The sequence below is a fragment of the Schistocerca piceifrons genome, chromosome 1, assembly GCF_021461385.2.
Source record: "Schistocerca piceifrons isolate TAMUIC-IGC-003096 chromosome 1, iqSchPice1.1, whole genome shotgun sequence".
Classification (NCBI taxonomy): Eukaryota; Metazoa; Arthropoda; class Insecta; order Orthoptera; family Acrididae; genus Schistocerca; species Schistocerca piceifrons.
This window is the reverse complement of record NC_060138.1, coordinates 482059732-482080302: the sequence shown is the minus strand read 5'-3', so window position 1 is coordinate 482080302 and position 20571 is coordinate 482059732. Positions and strand designations below refer to the sequence as shown.

At 39.1% G+C, this 20571-nt stretch overlaps 1 protein-coding gene across 3 annotated transcripts in view; it reads right to left on the bottom strand.

Moving 5' to 3' along the window:
* LOC124795127 (SWI/SNF-related matrix-associated actin-dependent regulator of chromatin subfamily A containing DEAD/H box 1 homolog) overlaps positions 1-20571 on the bottom strand; it is a 168695-nt gene that overhangs the window by 125013 nt on the left and 23111 nt on the right. For 2 of the 3 annotated variants that reach the window (XM_047259006.1, XM_047258996.1), the window contains exon 3: positions 15896-16164. In XM_047259006.1, coding sequence (XP_047114962.1) covers positions 15896-16164 — 269 coding nt within the window. The remainder of the gene's footprint in view (positions 1-15895; positions 16165-20571) is intronic. The other variant, XM_047259012.1, reaches the window with a different exon arrangement.

Here is a 20571-nt window from a genome sequence, read left to right as displayed (position 1 = left end):
CAGCCATCGCTGGGAGTTCAGATGCTCCAGGAAGACAAGCAACCACTTTTTGGCATACACAGGAGGGAAAAGCTCAGGTATCAGTAGTGTGACCCCTGTGTTGTCAGGGGGCTCAGCCAAATGGGTATATAGCAGCTCCACCAGATGGACTGGTTACATGTAATGGTGATCTAGCGGGGTGGTGGAGAGCTACGGTGGGGAAGGAAGAACAGAAGGAAGGAGGAAGAGGAATCCACGCCTTAGATGCTAAGGAGGGAGTTCTTCCCCAAATGGCTCATACTAAAAACAGAAAATTTAGAAGTGGAGGTCAAACATCAAGAGGGGATCAATACAGGGAACCAGGTGGATATAAATCAGAAAACCTAGAGGGAGGAAGGAGCTAAGATAGGGAAGGGAGGCGCAAGGTGAAGGAAATGCAGCCAGGGGAGGGAGAAAGGGTTGCAGCAGATCGGGGCCCTATATGTGCCATGCACAAAGTCACAAAAGAACTGTGAGCCCCCTGGGAGGCAAGTGTGCCTGAACACTCAGTGCACCAAATGCTCTTCATGATGGACCTCCACAGCTGATGACCCATGCATGTGCAGATGTTAACATTACATCATCAGCAACTATGACTGAATGGGCACGTGACCTTTGGCACTGGACATAGGCACGACCACAGAGCGCTGATGGCCTGATGAATCCTGATACCTTCTTCATCATGATGGGTGGGCATGAATCAGTCTTCTTCCAGAGAAACAGCTCCTTGACACCTGTACTGCGGGATGGATACAAGCTGGCGGCGGCTGCATTATGCTCTGGGGAACATCCACATGGACATCCGTGGGCCCAATGGAGCTCACGCAAGGCATCATGATGGCCAAGGACCACGTACACCCCTTTATGATGATCATGTTTCCGAATGGCAGTGCCATTTTTCAAAAGATAATGGATCCCGTCACAAGGCCTGGAGTGTGATGGAGTGGTTTGAGGAATACAGATGCGAGTTCCAATTGATGTGCTAGCTCCACAGCTCACCCAGTCTGAGCCCCATCAAACACATCTGTATTGATAAAACGTGGTGTCAGAAATCACTGCACCCCCTCCCTGGAATTTACAGGAATTAGGTGACCTGTGTGTGTGCGATTGTGGTTCCATCTCCCTCCAGCAACCTACTAAGGCCTCATTGCTTCTGTGTCATGGTGCATTGCCACTGTGCCCATGCCTAATATGGACATACTGGCAATTATGTAGGTGGACATAATGTTCTGACTGATCAGCGTGTGTGTGTGTGTGTGTGTGTGTGTGTGTGTGTGTTTTTCTTTCAGCCATGTCCTACTAAAGAACATACACCATTTTGATCCAGCATCCACTATGGAGGAGGAGGAGGAGGAGGAGGAGATTAGTGTTTAACGTCCCATTGACAACGAAGCCATTAGAGATGGAGCACGAGCTTGGATTAGGGAAGCAAATCGGCCATGCCCTTTCAAAGAAACCATTCCCGGATTTGCCTGAAACGATTTGGGGAAATCATGGAAAACTTAAATCAGGATGGCCGGAGATGGGTTTGAACCGTCGTCATCCTGAATGCGAGTCCAGTGTGCTAACCACTGCACCACTATGAATTAAGACACAAAGTAATTACAGACAATGGCTGTGAGTGGGCATTGATTCAAATCACCGGGGAAAATTTGTGCCAGGCTGGTAACTGAACCAGGGCTCTTACTACTAATCCATTCAGACTCAGCGGTCATCGCAACTGCATGGACTGCCCTAGCAAGCCTCCCATCAGACCCAAATTCTCAAGCTACCCACACATTACTAACCTAGTGGCCTTTGCCCATTATTCTCATTACTTGCAGCATGTTGCTGATTCCCATATGAGATCACTGGCCGTCTTCACTTTAATTTTGTGTGTGTGTGTGTGTGTGTGTGTGTGTGTGTGTGTGTGTGTGTGTGTGGGCGCGCGCGGAGGGGGGGGGGCTTATTTATTATTTCCTGGAGATAAATTATGGTTGTCATGAAAAATTCTGTCTTAAGCTTGTTGCTGGCAACACTGTCAAAAAATCCATCATGCGTATCAAATCAGCATCTGCTGGACATAACGGGCATCTACTGGACATGACAGCCTCACAATTGAATTGATCAAGATTATTACTGACATACTACTGCTCACAATAACAACTGCTAATATTTTCCCTAGAGCATAAAGCTTTTATATGGATAACACAGATGAAATACTTATTCCACCAGAGCCAAATCCTTTCTGTCAAGTACCATCACTCAACCATCTTCTGCAAGTCCTTTTCTGTATCAGGAACCTCACAGTGGACTGATGTCCCTCAATGTGTCAGAGAACCAAATAACACATCCAGCTACAAAATATAGCTACAACAATGTCTGCCTCTATTCTGTACTTTAAATTCAAATCATCTTTAATTTTATTTTAATTTCATTACTATGTAACATATTCTGACAGTAATGAGTTTTGTAATTACATGTAAAACCCTAGTCAGATGTAAGAGGGGTCCTGAAAGTCATAATCTGATCAAGTGCTGATGACATTAGCTTGGTAGTGTAGGATGCTGTGTGCAACACTGGCATTGTTTCAAATAGTGCAGTTCATGGTATAAGTTTATGGCTTGAAGAAAATAAACTAACACCAAATCATAGTAAGACTCAGATTTTACAGTTTCTAACACAATTCAATAAAACCTGATGTCCTAATTTCACAGAATGGGCATACAATTAGTGAAACTGAACATTTAAAATTTCTAGGTGTTTAGATAGTAAATGTCTTGGAAAGCCCACGTTCAGGATCTTGTTCAAAGACTTAATGCTGCCATTTTTAGTATTCGAACAGTATCTGAAATAAGTGATAGTTCGACACAGAAAGTAGTCTACTTTGCTTATTTTCATTCACTTATGACATGTGGTGTTATATTTTGTGGTAACTCTTCCCATTCTCAAAGCATATTTTTGGCTCAGAAATGGGCACTTCGGGCAATAAGTGATGTAAGTTCATGAACCTCTTGGTGACCCCAGTTTATTAGTCTGCATATTCTGACACCAGCCTCTCAATATATATATTCTTTACTGTCAATTATTGTCAACAGTATCAGCTTATTCCCAAGAATTAGCAGCTTTCACTCAGTCAATACTAGGCAGAAATTCAATCAGCATTTGATCACATTTCCTTGACTCTTGTGAATTCATAAACATTTTATTTCATCTGTTATTAATTTTCTTTGTAATTTCATGTACTAACATGTTCCATGACCTTGGAGAATTGCTCCTCAACTTCGGTCCTATGGAACTAGACATGTAAAATGATTCTGATTCACTGAGCCGTCATTCCTTAGAAGTATCTGCCTCTTTGAATCAACACTAGTGGATCCCCCATTTGTAGTTCAGAGGTCATCCTGCTTCTTACAGGAGCTGGCTTTCTTTGGAGAAGACAGCTAGCCTCGAGTGCATTTTTCAACATCATTCCCATTCTAGAAACCAACCATGGTCCTCTGGCATGGAGACAAATGGAAAGCTTAAAACAGAGGCTCAGACAATTCTGTAATGATCTTGGATGCAAATTTCTCAATCTCCACAATCAGCTGGCAAAGCGGTGTGCACAAGTAGGTTTTTTAGGACACAGAAATTCCTCCATGGATCTGATTAGATACTTTTTGATGTCAGGCAGAAAAGAATATCAGCCTTATTAATTAAAGAGAATAGCATTTGTCATGTCATATTGGAGAAAGGAAACATTAATAAAGTATTAGTGAACTGCATGAGTGTCCATGTATAGATCCAAGAACTAATCTTGCCTGTAAGCAGCAAGAATACCCAGATAGATCTCAGGAGAGAAAGCTGCCTAAAACCAGATGTTAATAGCAATGACATTCTAAATTCTGACTGAAATGTATGTCACAAAGGTAGATTGAACACTGGTGGTGGAAGTGCGTTTATGGCTGTAAAAAATACAATTATGTCAAGTGAGGTTAGTATAGATTCCAAATGTGAAATGATTTGCTTGAAGGTGAGCATTAAAAGTGGATCCAATATGCTAATCACAGCTTTTATTGACTCCCTGCCTCAGGAGCAGTAATGGCAGACATTCTAAGAGAAAAGATGGAGAAGGTTGGCCACAAATTTCTTGGTCAAGTTATTTCAACTTACCAGCTATGGACTGGGAGACTCGAGTGATTAGGGCAGGTTGTAGGGGCAGGCAATAGAGTGAAATTGTTCTAAACGTCTTATCCAAAAATTATCTTGAGCAGTTAACCAGAGAACCGACTTGTGAAGTTAACATCATTATTTTTTAGAGTTCCTGGTTACTAGGAGACCCGAACATTTCAACCCTTTAATGTAGAACGAGGAATCAGTGAACATAAGGCTGCTACAACATCGCTGAATATGGCAGTAAATAGTAAATGTAGGAAGATATTTCTGTGGCAAGAAACAGATTTCAAATTACATGTGAGATCAAATTGAAACATTCATCTCTAGCAGCGGAAATATTGAGCATCAATGAACTAAGTTAGAAGTATTTTAGAATATGCCTTAGAAACCATGTGCTGAGCAAAGTTGTGAGAGATGGGAAAGACCTGCTGTGGTTGATAGCCATGTTAGAAAGCTGCTCCGAAATCAATGAGAGTTTCACTCAGGTTTAAATGCAGCCAAGGCCTCCTAGAGAAACAAAAACTGAACAAAGCCAAAATTAGCATACAGAGAGCAACATGTTGAGTGTTCAGTGAATTCCAAACTAAAATTCTACCTACCCATCTCACAGAAAACCATAAGAAGTTTTGGTCTTGTGTTAAATCAGTCAAGATATTGAAGTCATCTGACCTGACACACTGGGACCATAATGACACTGAAATGAATGACACAGAGAAAGCCGAAATGTTTCGTATCTTTCTCCAAAAGTGTTTAACTGAGAAGGATCGTAATGTGGTTCTTCTTTTTAATCATCACACAAATGCCAAAATGATAGATTGGAAAGAAGCACAAGTCATTCCCATTTTCAAGAAGCATTGTCAAACAGACGCACAAAACTCTAGGTCTGTACCACTGATGTCATGTTAGTATGATGCAGAATTTTGGTAGGCATTTTATACTCACAGTGACATTTCTGGAAACCAAAAATCTCCTCTGTAGGAAACAATATGGAATCCACAAACAAAAATCATGTGGAACCCAGATTACCCTGCTTATCCACTAGACCCATAAAGCAGTAGATACCGGTGGCCCAGGTTGATGTTGTGCTCCTTGAATCACTGGAAGACTCCTCAGAAACTGTGGTCCACCCACAAAACAAGTAACTTACAAATTCTTATTGACCAATACTTGGAATATTACTTGCCAGTCAAAGATCTGAATCAGACAATTAAAGGACAATATCAATCTTATTACATGCTTTTTGTCAAATTGTATTACTTGCAGTCAGTGAACGAGATTGCATGAATTAGCACAACATATCTGTTGCAGTGTTAGTGGGAAACTTGAAATCTGAGAGCCCAAGTAAAGCAGAAATCTCTATCCATTTCTTACCTTCTGGCTGTGACCCGACCCAAGGGCTCTACACCTTGTGACTGTGCATTACTGCAACCTTTCTGTGCAGTCTGTGAAGCACGGATGACAACCCTAGCCACTGGCTACCTGAGACATGGGAATTGCCAAGTCTCAATGAATAAGACCAAGTAAACATTAGTGATAGTGCTTTAATAAAATGCACACCATAGACATAATTTCATGTAACATGAAACAAGATGATGTCACATTATTGGAAGTTAAAATTGTTGATTTGGAAGAAATTTGCTTATGCATTTGCTGGCAATGAGAAAATCAAAGACATAGTGGCTTGTTTTGTAGATAGAAATGTATACACTTACACTGGACGCGAAAGTGGGGGCTTCAAATCTTTTAAAACATTTTGTGAAACTGGAAAAAGCAGTAAAATTACTTTTTAAAAAATACTAAGAGATATATAAGTTTCTTGAAGTTGCACGAAATTTCAAGGCAGCTGTGAAAAAGAAATTGTCAATTTTGTAAGGAAAGACATTTTACCTTTTGAAGTTGGCATATAGAAATGGATTTCTTAAAACGGCACAGTTTCTTATTGATGTGGGATCCACTTACAGTACAGTGAGGGCCAAGCAATTGCCATCTCATCCAACCACCATTTCGAGAAAGTAAAAAGAAACCTCTGATCAAGATGAGGTATGTTTCCAGGGCAGGCCACCAACAATTGGTCTATGGAGTGATTCATACCATACAATAAACCACATGGGAGTGACTGCTCATTACATTAACAGTGAAAAAGGAAAACTTCATGTTGTGCACTAGAGATTTCAAGAGTGAGATTAAAAAAAAAAAACTGGGGAAAACATAAACACGAACTGATTAAGATATTAGAGTAATTCAGTTTATCCAGAACTGTGCAAAATGCCGTGTTCATTGTCAACAGAGGTCCAAGCATTGCAGCAGAACTTCATCAATACAAGAGACCCTTGTGTTCAGTGCACATTCTCAATAATGTGCTGGAGCACATGACTGTAGGAGATATCAATAATATGAAGAGTGATGTGTAAATATTAATAAATTCTTGTTGAGCTTTCTTAAAAGACATGGGCTTCAGAACAAACTGTATAAGTAGTTGAAGGGAGATATGGACACATAATGGGACAGCAACTTGACATGTATGAGTCAATTAACTTGCAGTTCTTCCAAGTTCTAGCAATCTTGTTCAAGATAAATCAAGGCAATTTAAATGATTTTTTTGCTAAAAAATGTTGCAAGATGTAGTAAGCTTTCTGATATAATTTAAAAATACCTACCTCAAAATGTTTTTAGTATGTTTACTATTCCCAACAAGAACATTTAACTTCAAAATAAGATGTGCAAAACGTCATGGAATTAAACAATGATGATCTGTTAAATGCCTACCTAACTACTAACACATGACAGCAACACACTGCAGGCTGTTCCTGTTCATAGAGGACTGTAGCTCTCTGAGAACAATGAAATCGGCACACACACCTCAGAGCATTGTTGCTTGCTCTGAAATGGCCTGGGACAGTGGAGCCTTGTCATCTGTCAGCTGCACTATGTACGATTGTCGACCTCATACTCGTAGCGCCCACACCGTACTGTTTCCAAGATGCTGCACTGAACGCAGCTGAGACCTCCTGCTTCATGACATTCGATGCACCTTACTTGGCCTCCACATCAATAATGAACTGCACCTTGTCGAGAAATCCTTTTCCGCAGCCAACTTCGGAAGGTAAAATGGCTTTTCTGACAAGATTGCCCCCCCCCCTCTCCCCTTTTTTGGGGTTATCTTCAAATATCTGCAGCTGCAGATGTGGAACTTGCAGATGCAGATAAGGGTCATGCGGATGTGGTGCAGGTAACATTTTTTTGTATTTGCACAGAGCTCTAACTGTTAACATAGTGGCTTATAACACAGATATCTTTACCTTAAGACTGCCTCCTTATCACTGACATTGTTGTATGTCAGTTCAAAAGGAACAAAATACAGTAAAACCCCATTTTTACGCTCTTCATCACACTGGCCCAAGAAGGTGTAAAATGCAGGAAAACTTAATATACAGGAAACACAATAAGCTGTAAATTTCATGCCTATTGTTCTCTATTTACGAAGGCTGCCAACTTTATTCTATTAACTAATATTTTATTTACTGTAATTTTATGATGATTAAGAATAATAAGTTTCTTATTAAAAATGAATATATATTTTAATGTGGTTTCACAAAAGATGCTTGCATTTGTGTGTGTCACCACTCATTAAGGCAGTGGCTGAGTGCCAACACACAAATGCATATTTCCTTCTTCATTCCGGTCATGTCCAATGATGTAAATAAAGCACAGAAAGAAAAGTCTTTCATGGAACCAAATTAAAAAGATATTTGTGTTCTAACATAATCATCATAAAATTGTGGTAGAAAGCTCGTAACAAAATATTCGGTTACAACACTAAAGTTGGCATTTCTTGTAAACAGGGAAAAATAGGCACAATATCTACAGCTTGTTGCCACAAGGACGTTACTCAGTTCAGGGACATCATGGATGAGGAAGAGGGTGGAAACTGTCATCATGTTAAGGAGCATCCTGAGGAGGAATGTTTACGTCTTACATCAGGTGGTAACAACCTTAGTCTGTGCACCTGGTACAGATTAGTGTATTTTAAGTGGAAGTAATGACAATTCATGAAAGCCCATTACAGAGCCTACTGTCTTCAAAAGAGGTGCTTATTTATAAAAATCACTGTGAAATTTAAAGCTGTTGTAATACAATGCAATGAGCAGAAGGAAGGTTGCTTCTAGCGTCACTATCCCCAGATTGTGATTATCACTAAGACAGTGACACAGCATACTTTCTCATCTTTCTAAACACTGCAAACTGTAATAAAGGTGGCCATGAGCCAACACACTGACAATGAAAATCTTGCTTACCATGCTAATGCCACATTACATGGTCAATAACTTTGTGTTGTTTGCTTTTCCTGCTTTGTTCCAAGCCTGACTTTGAACAGGAATAAAATGCACTTTTTTGCAGAAATCTGTGTCAAAGTCAATGTTAAAAGTTGCAATAATGTTAAAGAAAACTTAAAATGTGAGAAATGTTGTAACAAAGAGTCATTAATGATGGGACTGCACTGTACTGACAGAATAGAACTTCTGTTTGGACTGACAAAAATGAATGTAAAAAGTGGGAAAACTTAATATGACATAAAAATGGTGTTTTACTGTAAAAAGTTTAGTGTCAGTGGAGTTGAGAAACTAACTGCACAAAGTGTGGAAAATGTCACTGAAAGAGGCTGCGGGCTTCTGTAAAATGCATGAAATGAGCAATTTAGTTAGTTAGTTGTGTGTTCAAATAATCATTCTCACAGTAACCATTATAGTGTGGAACGTGTCAAGTGCTTCAGAAATGCACACATGAATTAGGGTTTTTATTTTTATTTATTTATTTATTTTTTTCTTAAAATTTTAGTAACTACCCCATTCCCTTAAATGGCACAAAATGCATGTATTATACCTATAGATTCATTTATTCCTATTCAAGAATTCATCTATGGCACGGAAGGAGTTTTCAAGGAGATATGATTTCAATTTGTTTTTAAAACAATTACTGCTGTCTGCAAGACATTTTATTTCATCTGGTAATTTATCAAAATGTTTTACGGCAGCATATTTTATCCCTTTCTGTGCCAAGGATAGGTTAAGAAGAGGATACTGTAAGCCTTTCTTTCTTCTGGTATCATAATCATGAATGTTTGCCATTTTTAAACTGGTCCATGTTGTTGAGAACAAACTTCATTACTGAATAAATGTACTGTAAGGCTGTTGTAAGAATTTCTAACATTTTACAGATGCCTACACGATGTGCAACTATGAGCCCCACACTTTACGCTAAGCACTTTCTCTTGAGCAAGGAATACTTTTTGCCTAAGTGTTGAGTTATCCCAGAATATTATTCTGTGTGACACCAGAAAGTGAAAGTTTGCTAAGTAAGTTAGCTTGCTAATTTCAATAACCTGAAAATTGGTAATTATTCTGACTGCAAAAGTTGCTGAACCTAGTTGCTTTAGAAGATCCAAAATATGAATTTTCCAATTAAGATTCTCATCCATATGTACACCCAAAAACTTAGTATGCCCTATCACAGCTACTGACTTCTGTTGATGTGTAATTTTTATTGAAGGAACTGTACTCCTTGCAGCAGAAAATTGGATGTACTGTGTTTTTTGTAAGTTCAGAGCAAGGCTATTTTCAGAAAACCAATTAATAACTTTTCCAAAGAAGTTATTTGTATCACTTTCTATTGGAGTTTCTTTTCCTGGATTAATAATGATTCTTGTATCATCAGCTAACAGTGTCAGTTTAGCTTCTTGTTTCAAATAAGAAGAGAGGTCATTCATATACATCAAGAACAGAAGGGGACCCATGATCAAACTCGGTGGAACACCTAATGTAATTTCTCCCTGTTAGATGAGATGGTAAATTTCCTTAAATCACTTAAACCATGTAAAGAAACGTTTTGCTTCCTGTTCTGTAGATATGAGGGAAACCATTCACATGCTGTTCTGTATCAATTATTGATATCTGTGGTGTCCCCTTTTTTGTAAAGAGGCTTGACAATGGCATATTTTAACCTGTTTGGGAAAATACCTTGCGTTAGTGATACATTGCACATGTCACTTGGAACATCAGCTGTAACTGCTCTACATTGTTTTAATATCTTATTAGAGAAGATATCTACTCCAACAGAATATTTTTCGAAGATTTAATGATTTTTCCTTATTCAGGGTGTACACATGGACAAGGAAAAAAAATTCCCAGATTTTTACCAGTTAAAAATACACTTTCTCCCAGGTGAAAACACACTTTTTCCATGTTAAGTGACAGTATACTCTTATTCGGCACTGTAAAACTCATCAATCCTTTGAATGTTAATGTTTTTATATACCGGAGTAGAATTTTCTGGCACTTCAGAAAACGTAACTCAGGGGGGGAAAACATGTTTTGAAAGACCTTTGATGTGCAGCAACATGTACGCTGCATATTTTCTTATTACGAAGGTATAAATTTTAATTCCACCAAACACTGCATGTCACTTTCCAAAGCAATGAAATCGAGATTGTGATGCGCTTTTGTAAGCCAGTCATAGCTCATGTCATGTGATCTCACCAGCTGATGACAACGTAGGACACGTGATGTAGTCAGCCAATAGCAACATCACTCTTAAGTAGCGCGAACACACAAATAAGAAAACTTAATGGTTTAAATTGATATACATAGCATTCACCTATAATATTGGTCTCGAAGGTTAATAAGCTGGAAGAGAAGCTAAGCTTCCACGTATAATGTTGATCTTTCTTGCGCTTGTTACACTAAGATACATCACACAAATGCGCCAGTTAAATTTTTAATATAATGGAAGGAAACATTCCACGTGGGAAAAATTATATATAAAAACAAAGATGAGGTGACTTACCGAACAAAAGCGCTGGCAGGTCGATAGACACACAAACAAATACAAACATACACACAAAATTCAAGCTTTCGCAACAAACTGTTGCCTCATCAGGAAAGAGGGAAGGAGAGGGGAAGACGAAAGGAAGTGGGTTTTAAGGGAGAGGGTAAGGAGTCATTCGAATCCCGGGAGCGGAAAGACTTACCTTAGGGGGAAAAAAGGACAGGTATACACTGGCACACACGCACATATCCATCCACACATACAGACACAAGCAGAATGTCTGCTTGTGTCTGTATGTGTGGATGGATATGTGCGTGTGTGCCAGTGTATACCTGTCCTTTTTTCCCCCTAAGGTAAGTCTTTCCGCTCCCGGGATTGGAATGACTCCTTACCCTCTCCCTTAAAACCCACTTCCTTTCGTCTTCCCCTCTCCTTCCCTCTTTCCTGATGAGGCAACAGTTTGTTGCGAAAGCTTGAATTTTGTGTGTATGTTTGTGTTCCTATCGACCTGCCAGCGCTTTTGTTCGGTAAGTCACCTCATCTTTGTTTTTATATATAGTTAAATTTTTAATAATGACGTATATGTCTGATCTTCTGGGCTCGAAATTCTTCTAAATGGTCGTCCTCAAAGAGTTGATTTATAAATGAAGGTCAAACGCTTTGTGATTTAATGAATTCATGGTAAATTCTCGCACATAGCTCATCTTACATAAAAGGAAATCTTCCTTTGAATGTAAAGCTTTTCAAACCACCATTCGCAATTTTTCCCGCGACCTGTTAGAAATAGGTTTGTTTCAGCAGTTGCAAGACAGCACCAGAAACCGAGCGTCACCATGCTTGCGCAGCTACAATGACAAAGGAAGCCCATATGTTCGTATGTGTAAAACATTAAAAGAACTCACAATATGTCATAAAAGAAACTAGACATCAGAGGATAATTCATGAGCGTCGGAATTTCGTGAACCATACTAAAATTCAGCTTAAAATGCACATTCGTATGCAAATTTTCTTGGAGTACCAGTACTGTATTATGTCATGTTTAGTTCTTTATTATGGCATAATACCATACGTGCACTTGAAATGCAGCGAACAGTTGAAACTAGCCAATAGTGTGAAATTAAACACTTCGTTTCAAATAAATTGACTGCCTCAACCGAAAAGATAAATAAAAGCCAAATCTCTTTAGCAAACCGGCCAAAATAACTTCATTTTTCTGTAAGGCGATTAATGTTTGACTGTCAGTTAGGTGGTAATAAAATCTAAAACTAATAACATATTTTAGCCTTCCGTAATTAGGCAAACATATTTTAATTCATTTGATAGCTTCCGGCCACAAGAATCTGTTTTGTTATCATTTAACATGAGAGCAATAAATGAAGAGGAAACAACAAGATCACTAAACGTAAACACAGGTCATGTGGGGACGACCCACCTCCCCCCACAACTCAGACTGCTCTGTGCATCAGCCCCAGATTTACTAATTTCTGAACTGGGGCAATATTAAGTAGTGGCGCCCAGCCACACATCTGTAACCAGAAGCAGGGGAATGTACTACTCATACGCGACTCAACTCCGCATGCGCAAGAGCCCGCCTGCTACTGCTCAAACAAATCTAATTTAAACAGTTGTCACGCCACGCTCATCGGAGGCAACTTGTTACAAAGCATTGCATAGTCTTCCTACAGCCTTTGACACATTTTGCTGTTGGCAGGCGCTTGCATTAGCACTGTTTTGTTGTTGTATATGGCGCATTTCCTTTGCAACTTAAGTTTTATTTTCTTTCTTTTTTTTCCCCTGGTCATGTTTTGTTACTGCAGTATTATTCTGCAGAAGCGGGATACAGTAATATCCTTTGTTAAAGTATTGGTTCTTACCAGTCAAAATCACAAAAATTTAACTGAAAACTAAAACAATGAAAAATTCCCGGAATTCTAAACAATTCCTAGGTTTTTCCCGGTTTTCTGCTGGATGAAAAAATTCCCGGGTTTTTCCCAGATCTCCCGGGTCGTATACACCCTGTTATTTCACAAGAGGTTGTTAGATCGAAAGAAATCTGACTAAGATTTCTCAAAATTGACTCTTCCATGTACAGCTTGGGTTCTTCTTTTGAACTATTCTCACCAATTTTTTCGCCTACACTTAAGAAATGGTGTTTAGATACATTAGCTACTCGTGTACTGTTGGTTAAGGCTTCTTCTTTTGAACTATTCTCACCAATTTTTTTTGCCTACAATTAAGAAAAGTTTTTACACACGTTAGCTACTCGCATACTGTTGGTTAAATGGTCTCTTTAATAGTAATACTACCTACCCCAGTGGTTACTTTTCCTGTCTCCCTTCTAACAACACTGATTTGATTTTATCGCCTGAATCTGTAACATACATATTTCTTGATTTTTCTGATGACTTTTCTCAGTATGCTACAACAATTTTTATAGTGGAAAATTACTTCAGAGTCTTTATTAATTCTTGTTGTCTCATACAGTTTTCTTTTTCTTTCTAACACACTTTAATACCAGTAGTAATCCAAGGTTTCTTTGAAAACTGTTTGGTGTTACATTTAGTTGTTTTTTTTTTTTAGGGGGGGGGGGGGGCAACAATTTTCAAAAAGGGATATAAATTTATCAAGAAATATATTTCAATTATCATTTGATTCGTTTTACACATCTCCCCAATTAACATTTCTTAAACTTTCTCTGAAAGGATAGATACCGGGTTGGGCAACCTTACACTTTTACTTAATGGTTTCTGAAATGTACACCCTGTTAGATTTTGTAAATTAATCAAGTGTCCATCATGGTCTGATAATTCATTTATGACAGGGAAAGCATGTGTCAGTTTTACACCCTCTTGCTGTGCAAATACATTATCTATTAGAGTGCTACTGTCTTGAGTTCTACATGTAGGGAAATTTATCACTGATTCTGAGTTATATGTCATTAATAACACTTGTAGTTCACTTTTCTTATCAGAATTGCTTAGAAAGTTTACACTGATATCACCGCAGATTAATAACTTCCTTTTGTCTGACTGACAACATAATAGGGACTCAAACTTTTTTTGTGAACAGCTCACAATCTCCTAATGGAGACCTGTATACTACTGCTAATATCAACACTGCATCATCTAGCTGTAATTCTCATACACAAACTTCAAAGTGCTGATGTACACAAAATGCTTGCTTCTACAGTTTTGCTTTTATACCCTTGTTTTGTGTAAATGACAACTCCTCCTTTATCCACGTTAGATCTGAAAGCATAAGATGCTAAATTATATCTGTTTATACTGACACTTTCCATTCTTACATTTACATGGTGTTGAGACAGATGAAGTGTATCAATCTCATTCTTATTCTTATTTTTGAGAAGATCTAAACACACTAACAGCACACATACTTTATTTTTTATTTCCTGATATTTTGATGAGGTAAATTGATACTACCCTTAGCTTTATCCATATTTACTGTACATGAAGCTTCTTTTATTCTATTTTTCTTGATTGTTGTCTGTCTGGACTTTGGCTTTAACCTAAAAAACCTGTGTGCATGGTCCCATTAACCACAGGGATCATCCCTTGTGTGATGTGGCGCTCCTTACAGTATCTGCTAATAGAGAAGCTAACATATCTTTCCCCTTCCTATTTAGGTGCAGACCATGTGTAGTGCATCCCCAACTACTAATAGCATCAACTGGAACACCACTTATGAGAGATTTTGCAGGTGTCTGGAGCATCCCTTTCAGCTCAGTGTTAACATGCCTTAAGTAGTGTTTACCCAGGGCCGATCATGGTGCTAAAGAACTCCACAAACACTACATTTGTGTGCCCAGTTTTAGCTCCTATTTTACCCAGGTCACTCCTAATATTATATCTTGGATTCATAGCCAGGCTGTTTCCTGCTCCCCAACTATAATTACCTGATCTCCATTCTCAAAGTCCCTGAATAGATGACCTAAGTTTTCTGTCACCTGGCTAAGGCTAGCACTCGGTTTCACAAAACTTGTGACCTGGTATCCTGCACTTAATTTCTCCTGAAGCTGCTGTCCTACACCCCTCCCATTACAGCTATCTACAAGCAGAAGTATTCTTCTCCTATTCTGATTTGATCCCGGCATGTCTTTTTTCTTTAAGCTAATATTCTGCTTCAACATATATTCAACCACATCTGGATGAGGCCTTTCCTCCACTCCTTTAGATAGCAAGACAAACTGATTTACTGACTGACTTCCAGAAGTTTTTTCAACAGTTTCTCTTTTTTGTCCTTTGCTTACTACCTTTCCCCAGCATCCTGTCTCTTTAAATGTGGAATAATGGATGTCCCTTCTAACATAATGTACATGAATTAATCGTTACATCCACTGGTTTGTTGGTTGATTTGGGGGAGGGGACCAAACTGTGAGGTCATCGGTCCCATCGGATTAGGGAAGGATGGGGAAGGAAGTCGGCCATGCCCTTTGAAAGGAACCATCCTGGATTTTGCGTAAAGCAATTTAGGAAAATCATGGAAAACCTGAATCAGGATGGTTGGACGCTGGTTTGAACCGCTGTCCTCCCGAATGTGAGTCCAGTGTGCTAACCACTGCACCACTTCGCTCAGTCATTACTTCCATTTGTTCAACTACTTCTAAAAGTATAATCATGAACTGAGTGGTGGCACTCACTCTGGAGCAGCACAGCTGCCTGCGAGTAACATCTGATGACAGCATATACCTTTAAAATTTTCATCCTATTTACATACTATCCTCTATTTCTCTGTAGTATGCCTGTGTCATCAAAAACTCAATGGTAGCTGCCACATATTGTGGTAATGGTCAAGTGGCACAAGTAATTTTAATTAGAATTTAATCAAGAACTTGCCATTTCATAAATAACTATAAAATAACAACAAAATAAAAAGATGAATGGTCTCATGCACTGCTCACCATTTTATCTTTAGTGGGAAATGCATCTTCCAGGAAGTCAAGGCTTACTTGTTTTTCATGTATGTCATCAACAGCCTCAGGTTGTATGCCATCAACAGCCTCAGGTTCTACCCCATTCTCTACAGGAATAACCTCTTGTTCTTCAGAAACTGATGGTACTGGCTCGATAGGTATCTCTTGGATGTCATCATCGTCATCATCATCTATTATACAATAAGTAATCTTCTTACGCTGAAACGGCTTCACGTCGTCATCATCATCATCTAGCTCTGGAAGGAAAGAATGAGAGAAAATAATAATATTAATATAGCTTATAAGGAATTTTAAAGTATAATATCAACTGGTTTGATGGTTAGACCAAGCAGAATAGTATATTCTGTGTTGATGGAATTGGGAAGTTAAAATCAAAACTCAAATCAACTGTTGAATGCCTAGAATGGGCAATGCAATTACTCTGAAAGAATCAGGAGCAACCAGTAGCAAGTTGTATACTAACACTCCATTTCAACTTGCCACACGTCATCCCAAATGGAAAATGTGTAAGGAAAGAGTCATGAAGATCTTAGCAAAAACTAACAAAGGAATCTGAAACATCAATGAAGTAGCAGCTCTACTATTCTGCATCACTGTATGTATTAACAACTCAAATCTACTCCAGAGTTATGTTACATTGTTTAAGTAATGGCACAGAGGATGGAAACAAAGTGACAAGCACACATCTACTTTCAGATGAAGTTCAGTGGCATACAGTGTCTTATTTGAGCCAACAAAATATACACATTTACAGATCAGCTTCAAAAAACTCCCATGTTAAAATAAACAATTACACTATGTGATAAAAAGTATCCGGACACCTGGCTGAAAATGACTTACAAGTTCATGGCGCCCTCCTTTGGTAATGTTGGAATTCAATATGGTGTTGGCCCACCCATAGCCTTGACGACAACTTCCACTCTCACAGGCATACATTCAATCAGGTTCTGGAAAGTTTCTTGCGGAATGGCAGCCCATTCTTCAAAGAATTCTGCACCCCAGAGGTGTTGTATAGGATTCAGGTCAGGCATAAAGTCGGCGTTCGACGTTCCAAAACATCCCAAAGGTGTTCTATAGGATTCGGGTCAGGACTCTGTGCAGGCCAGTCCATTACAGAAATGTTGTTGTTGTTGTTGTTGTTGTTGTTGTTGTGCAACCACTCTGCCACAGGCTGTGCATTATGAACAGGTGCTCGATAGTGTTGAAAGATGCAGTCTCCATCCCCGAATTGCTCTTCAACAGTGGGAAGCAAGAAGGTGCTTAAAACATCAATGTAGACATGTGCTGTGATAGAACCAAACAAAACAATAAGGGGTGCAAGCCCCTCCATGAAAAATATGACCACACCACAACACCATCGCGTCCGAATTTTACTGTTGGCACTACACACGCTGGCAGATTACGGTCACCGGGCATTTGCCATACCCACACCCTGCCATCGGATCGCCACATTGTGTACTGTGATTCGTCACTCTACATGACGTTTTTCCACTGTTCAATCGTCCAATGTTTACACTCCTTACACCAAGCGAGGCATCATTTGGCATTTACCAGCGTGATTGTGGGTTATGAGCAGCCGCTCGACAATGAAATCCAAGTTTTCTCACCTCCCGCCTAATGGTCATAGTACTTGCAGTGGATCCTGATACAGTTTGGAATTCCTGTGTGATGGTCTGGATAGATGTCTGCCTATTAGACATTAAGGCCCTCTTCAACTGTCATCAGTCTCTGTCAGTCAACAGACAAGGTCAGCTTGTATGCTTTTGTGCTGTACATGTCCCTTCACATTTCTACTTCACTATCACATCAGAAACAGTGGACCTAGGGATGTTTAGGAGTGTGGAAATCTCGGGTACAGACGTATGACACAAGTGACACCCAATCACCCGACTATGTTCGAAGTCTGTGAGTTCTGCGGAGCACCCCACTGTGCTCTCTCACGATGTCTAATGACTACTGAGGTCCTGATATGGAGAAGCTGGCAGTAGGTGGCAGCACAATGCACCTAATATGAGAAACGTATGTTTTTAGGGGTTTCCAGATGCTTTCGATCACATACTGTATCTGTATTCAATATATTTGCAACTGTATTATTTGTACTTATGTGTATGGTTCATTCATGGGCTAGGAAACGAGAAGCAATGGAATGCACAGAATACACTTTTCTTTAGTTTCAAGACAGAAAAGCATATAATCAAGGTAACAAACAAGAAAGACTGAGAGTATGAAAAAAATGAGAACAGTGTGTTAACAGAATGGAAAAAAAGTAATGAGCAAAATTATAATAAATGTTGTATGAACTGTACAAAACAAGAATTCAAAAGTAATTACACATGACACATATCATTTTTTCAGTATGAACTTTAGTATCATCTAATACCAAGTAGTCAGACAATATTATAATGTACACAGAATTACACAGTGTGTGAAGTGTCACAAAGTGCAGGTGATTAACAAGGATGGGACAGACCCGGCGACAACATTGATTTCGAGGAGCTTTGGCATACTAGTCCAGAGTCACACAAAAGTAGGTCTTGTGAAATGGACTGAGGTTACTATGCGGGGTCCAGTTCACTCCACATGGAACTGATAGAATACTAGAAAATGAGGAAAGTTTATTTACACATGTCGAGTTTGTAACCTAACAGATTCCAAGAAACTGAAAACTTTGTCATTTTGATCTTTTAGCCAATAAACATAAGGCAAGTTCTTCCTGACTGGAATAGTAGTCAAATGGTATGAAGCCTATGTGCAGATCAGTCAACTCCCATGTGCATAGACTCGAATCAGACTTTTCTCTATATAGAGAATGAAAGCCTTTGTGAAATCTATATATGGTTACTTCAAATGAAAAGCTGTATTGTGAAGTGTTTAATCCTTCATGCAGTCATTCTGTTTTTCAATGTTTTTCTCACATAATGTGTTACTTCCTTTTAACTTACCTGATTTCTTTTAGGGACTATGAAGAAAATGGAGGTCCAAATGTGCTATCCAATTAATGCTGGGATGCAATTTTTTCTATTTTTATTTTTTTTAAGAAAAAGGGAGGGAGAGAGAGAGAGAGAGAGAGAGAGAGAGAGAGAGAGAGAGAGAGAGAGAGAGAGAGAGAGAAAAGAGTCATTTAATTTGTTGCCATTTTCCTGCACATACAAAAGTCTTGGGAAGCAAACTTCATTTACTTTTATGCTTTAACTTCATTTACTTTTATGAAAGCATTTCGCGTGGGAGTTTATTTTGATCATAAAATGTATAAGATAACATTGTGTGAAATACTGAGGCTTCCAACTGACCACTCTTTGCCCCTTTTCACAACACAATGTAATTAACTGAAAATAACAATATACCAATTTCCCAAAAGCTTCCATTCTCTTTTCAAGGAGTAAAAATATTGCAAAAAGTGCAATTTGAACCAAAGTGCACTCACAGTTGACTGTGGACTGAAAGATGCCTCATACAACTTAGCCACTGCCCCAGTTTGCTGCAGGGACAAGTTTGAAGTGCTGTCCTTCAATAAAACTGGGCCAGTGGCACACAATTCGCCTGTTTTGGTGAAACCTGTCTTGTCTGTTGTCAACTGGAGGCCATTCCAGCAACTGCAGAGAAGATTGAGAAGATCAGCCTAGTGTACGGAGTTTTAACGAAGTTCTCAATTTGCTGCGTTGTCCCTGGAACTGATTGTGGCCCTTTTGTTCTGAGTCAAGTGGAAAGATTGAACCAGAGACTTCGAAGGTTCTGTGACAAACTAGGCTTCGAATTCCTGGACTTGTGCCATAGGGTTGAGAACAGGAGGGTCCTCCTAAATGGGTCAAGTATGCGCTACATATTAAGAGCCTGTTGCTCAGGTATATGACAGCATGTGGGGCGCACACAGCATTCCCCCCCCCCCCCCCCCCCCCCCCCCCCACCAGTGTTTGAACCACTCATGAAAAGCAGTGAAGTTCACATAATACTAGGTACATAAAACTTATTGAAACTCAAAATTGATAGCAGTGAGATTTTTGGGGAAAATTTACCTGTACATCGAAAGAAGAAGTGAAGTGGAAATGGAGGTGGTGTATTTGTCGCAATAGACAAGAAATTCAAATCCACAAAGTTAGAAACTGAAGCTGCATTTGAGACTGTTTGGGCAACACTCAGTATCAGAAGTGGTCAAAAAATGATAACTGGATCCTACTATCACCCAATAGACTATCCCCTAATGTAACCAAAAACTGTGGAGAAAACCTCATTTCACTTGTACACAAGTTCCCCAATTATACGGTAATCATTGGTGGAGACTTAAATCATCCAACAATTAATTGGGAAAATAACAGTATTGTTGCTGGTGGGCGTGATAAGACATCCTGAGGAACTTTACTAAATGCCTTCTTTGAAAACTATCCAGCACAAATAGTTCGGAACCCCACTAATGATGGAAGTATATTGGATCTAATGGCAACAAATAAACCTGACCTCTTTGAGAATGTCCACATCGAAACTGGTATCAGTGATCATGACATGGTTGTGGCAACATTGATTACTACGATACAAAGGACAACTAATACAAGAAGAAAAGTATATATGTTCAGTAAACTAGATACAAAAAAATTTAGTCATTTCTCAGTAAGGAACTTTAAACTTTCAGCACAGGGCAGGAGCATGTA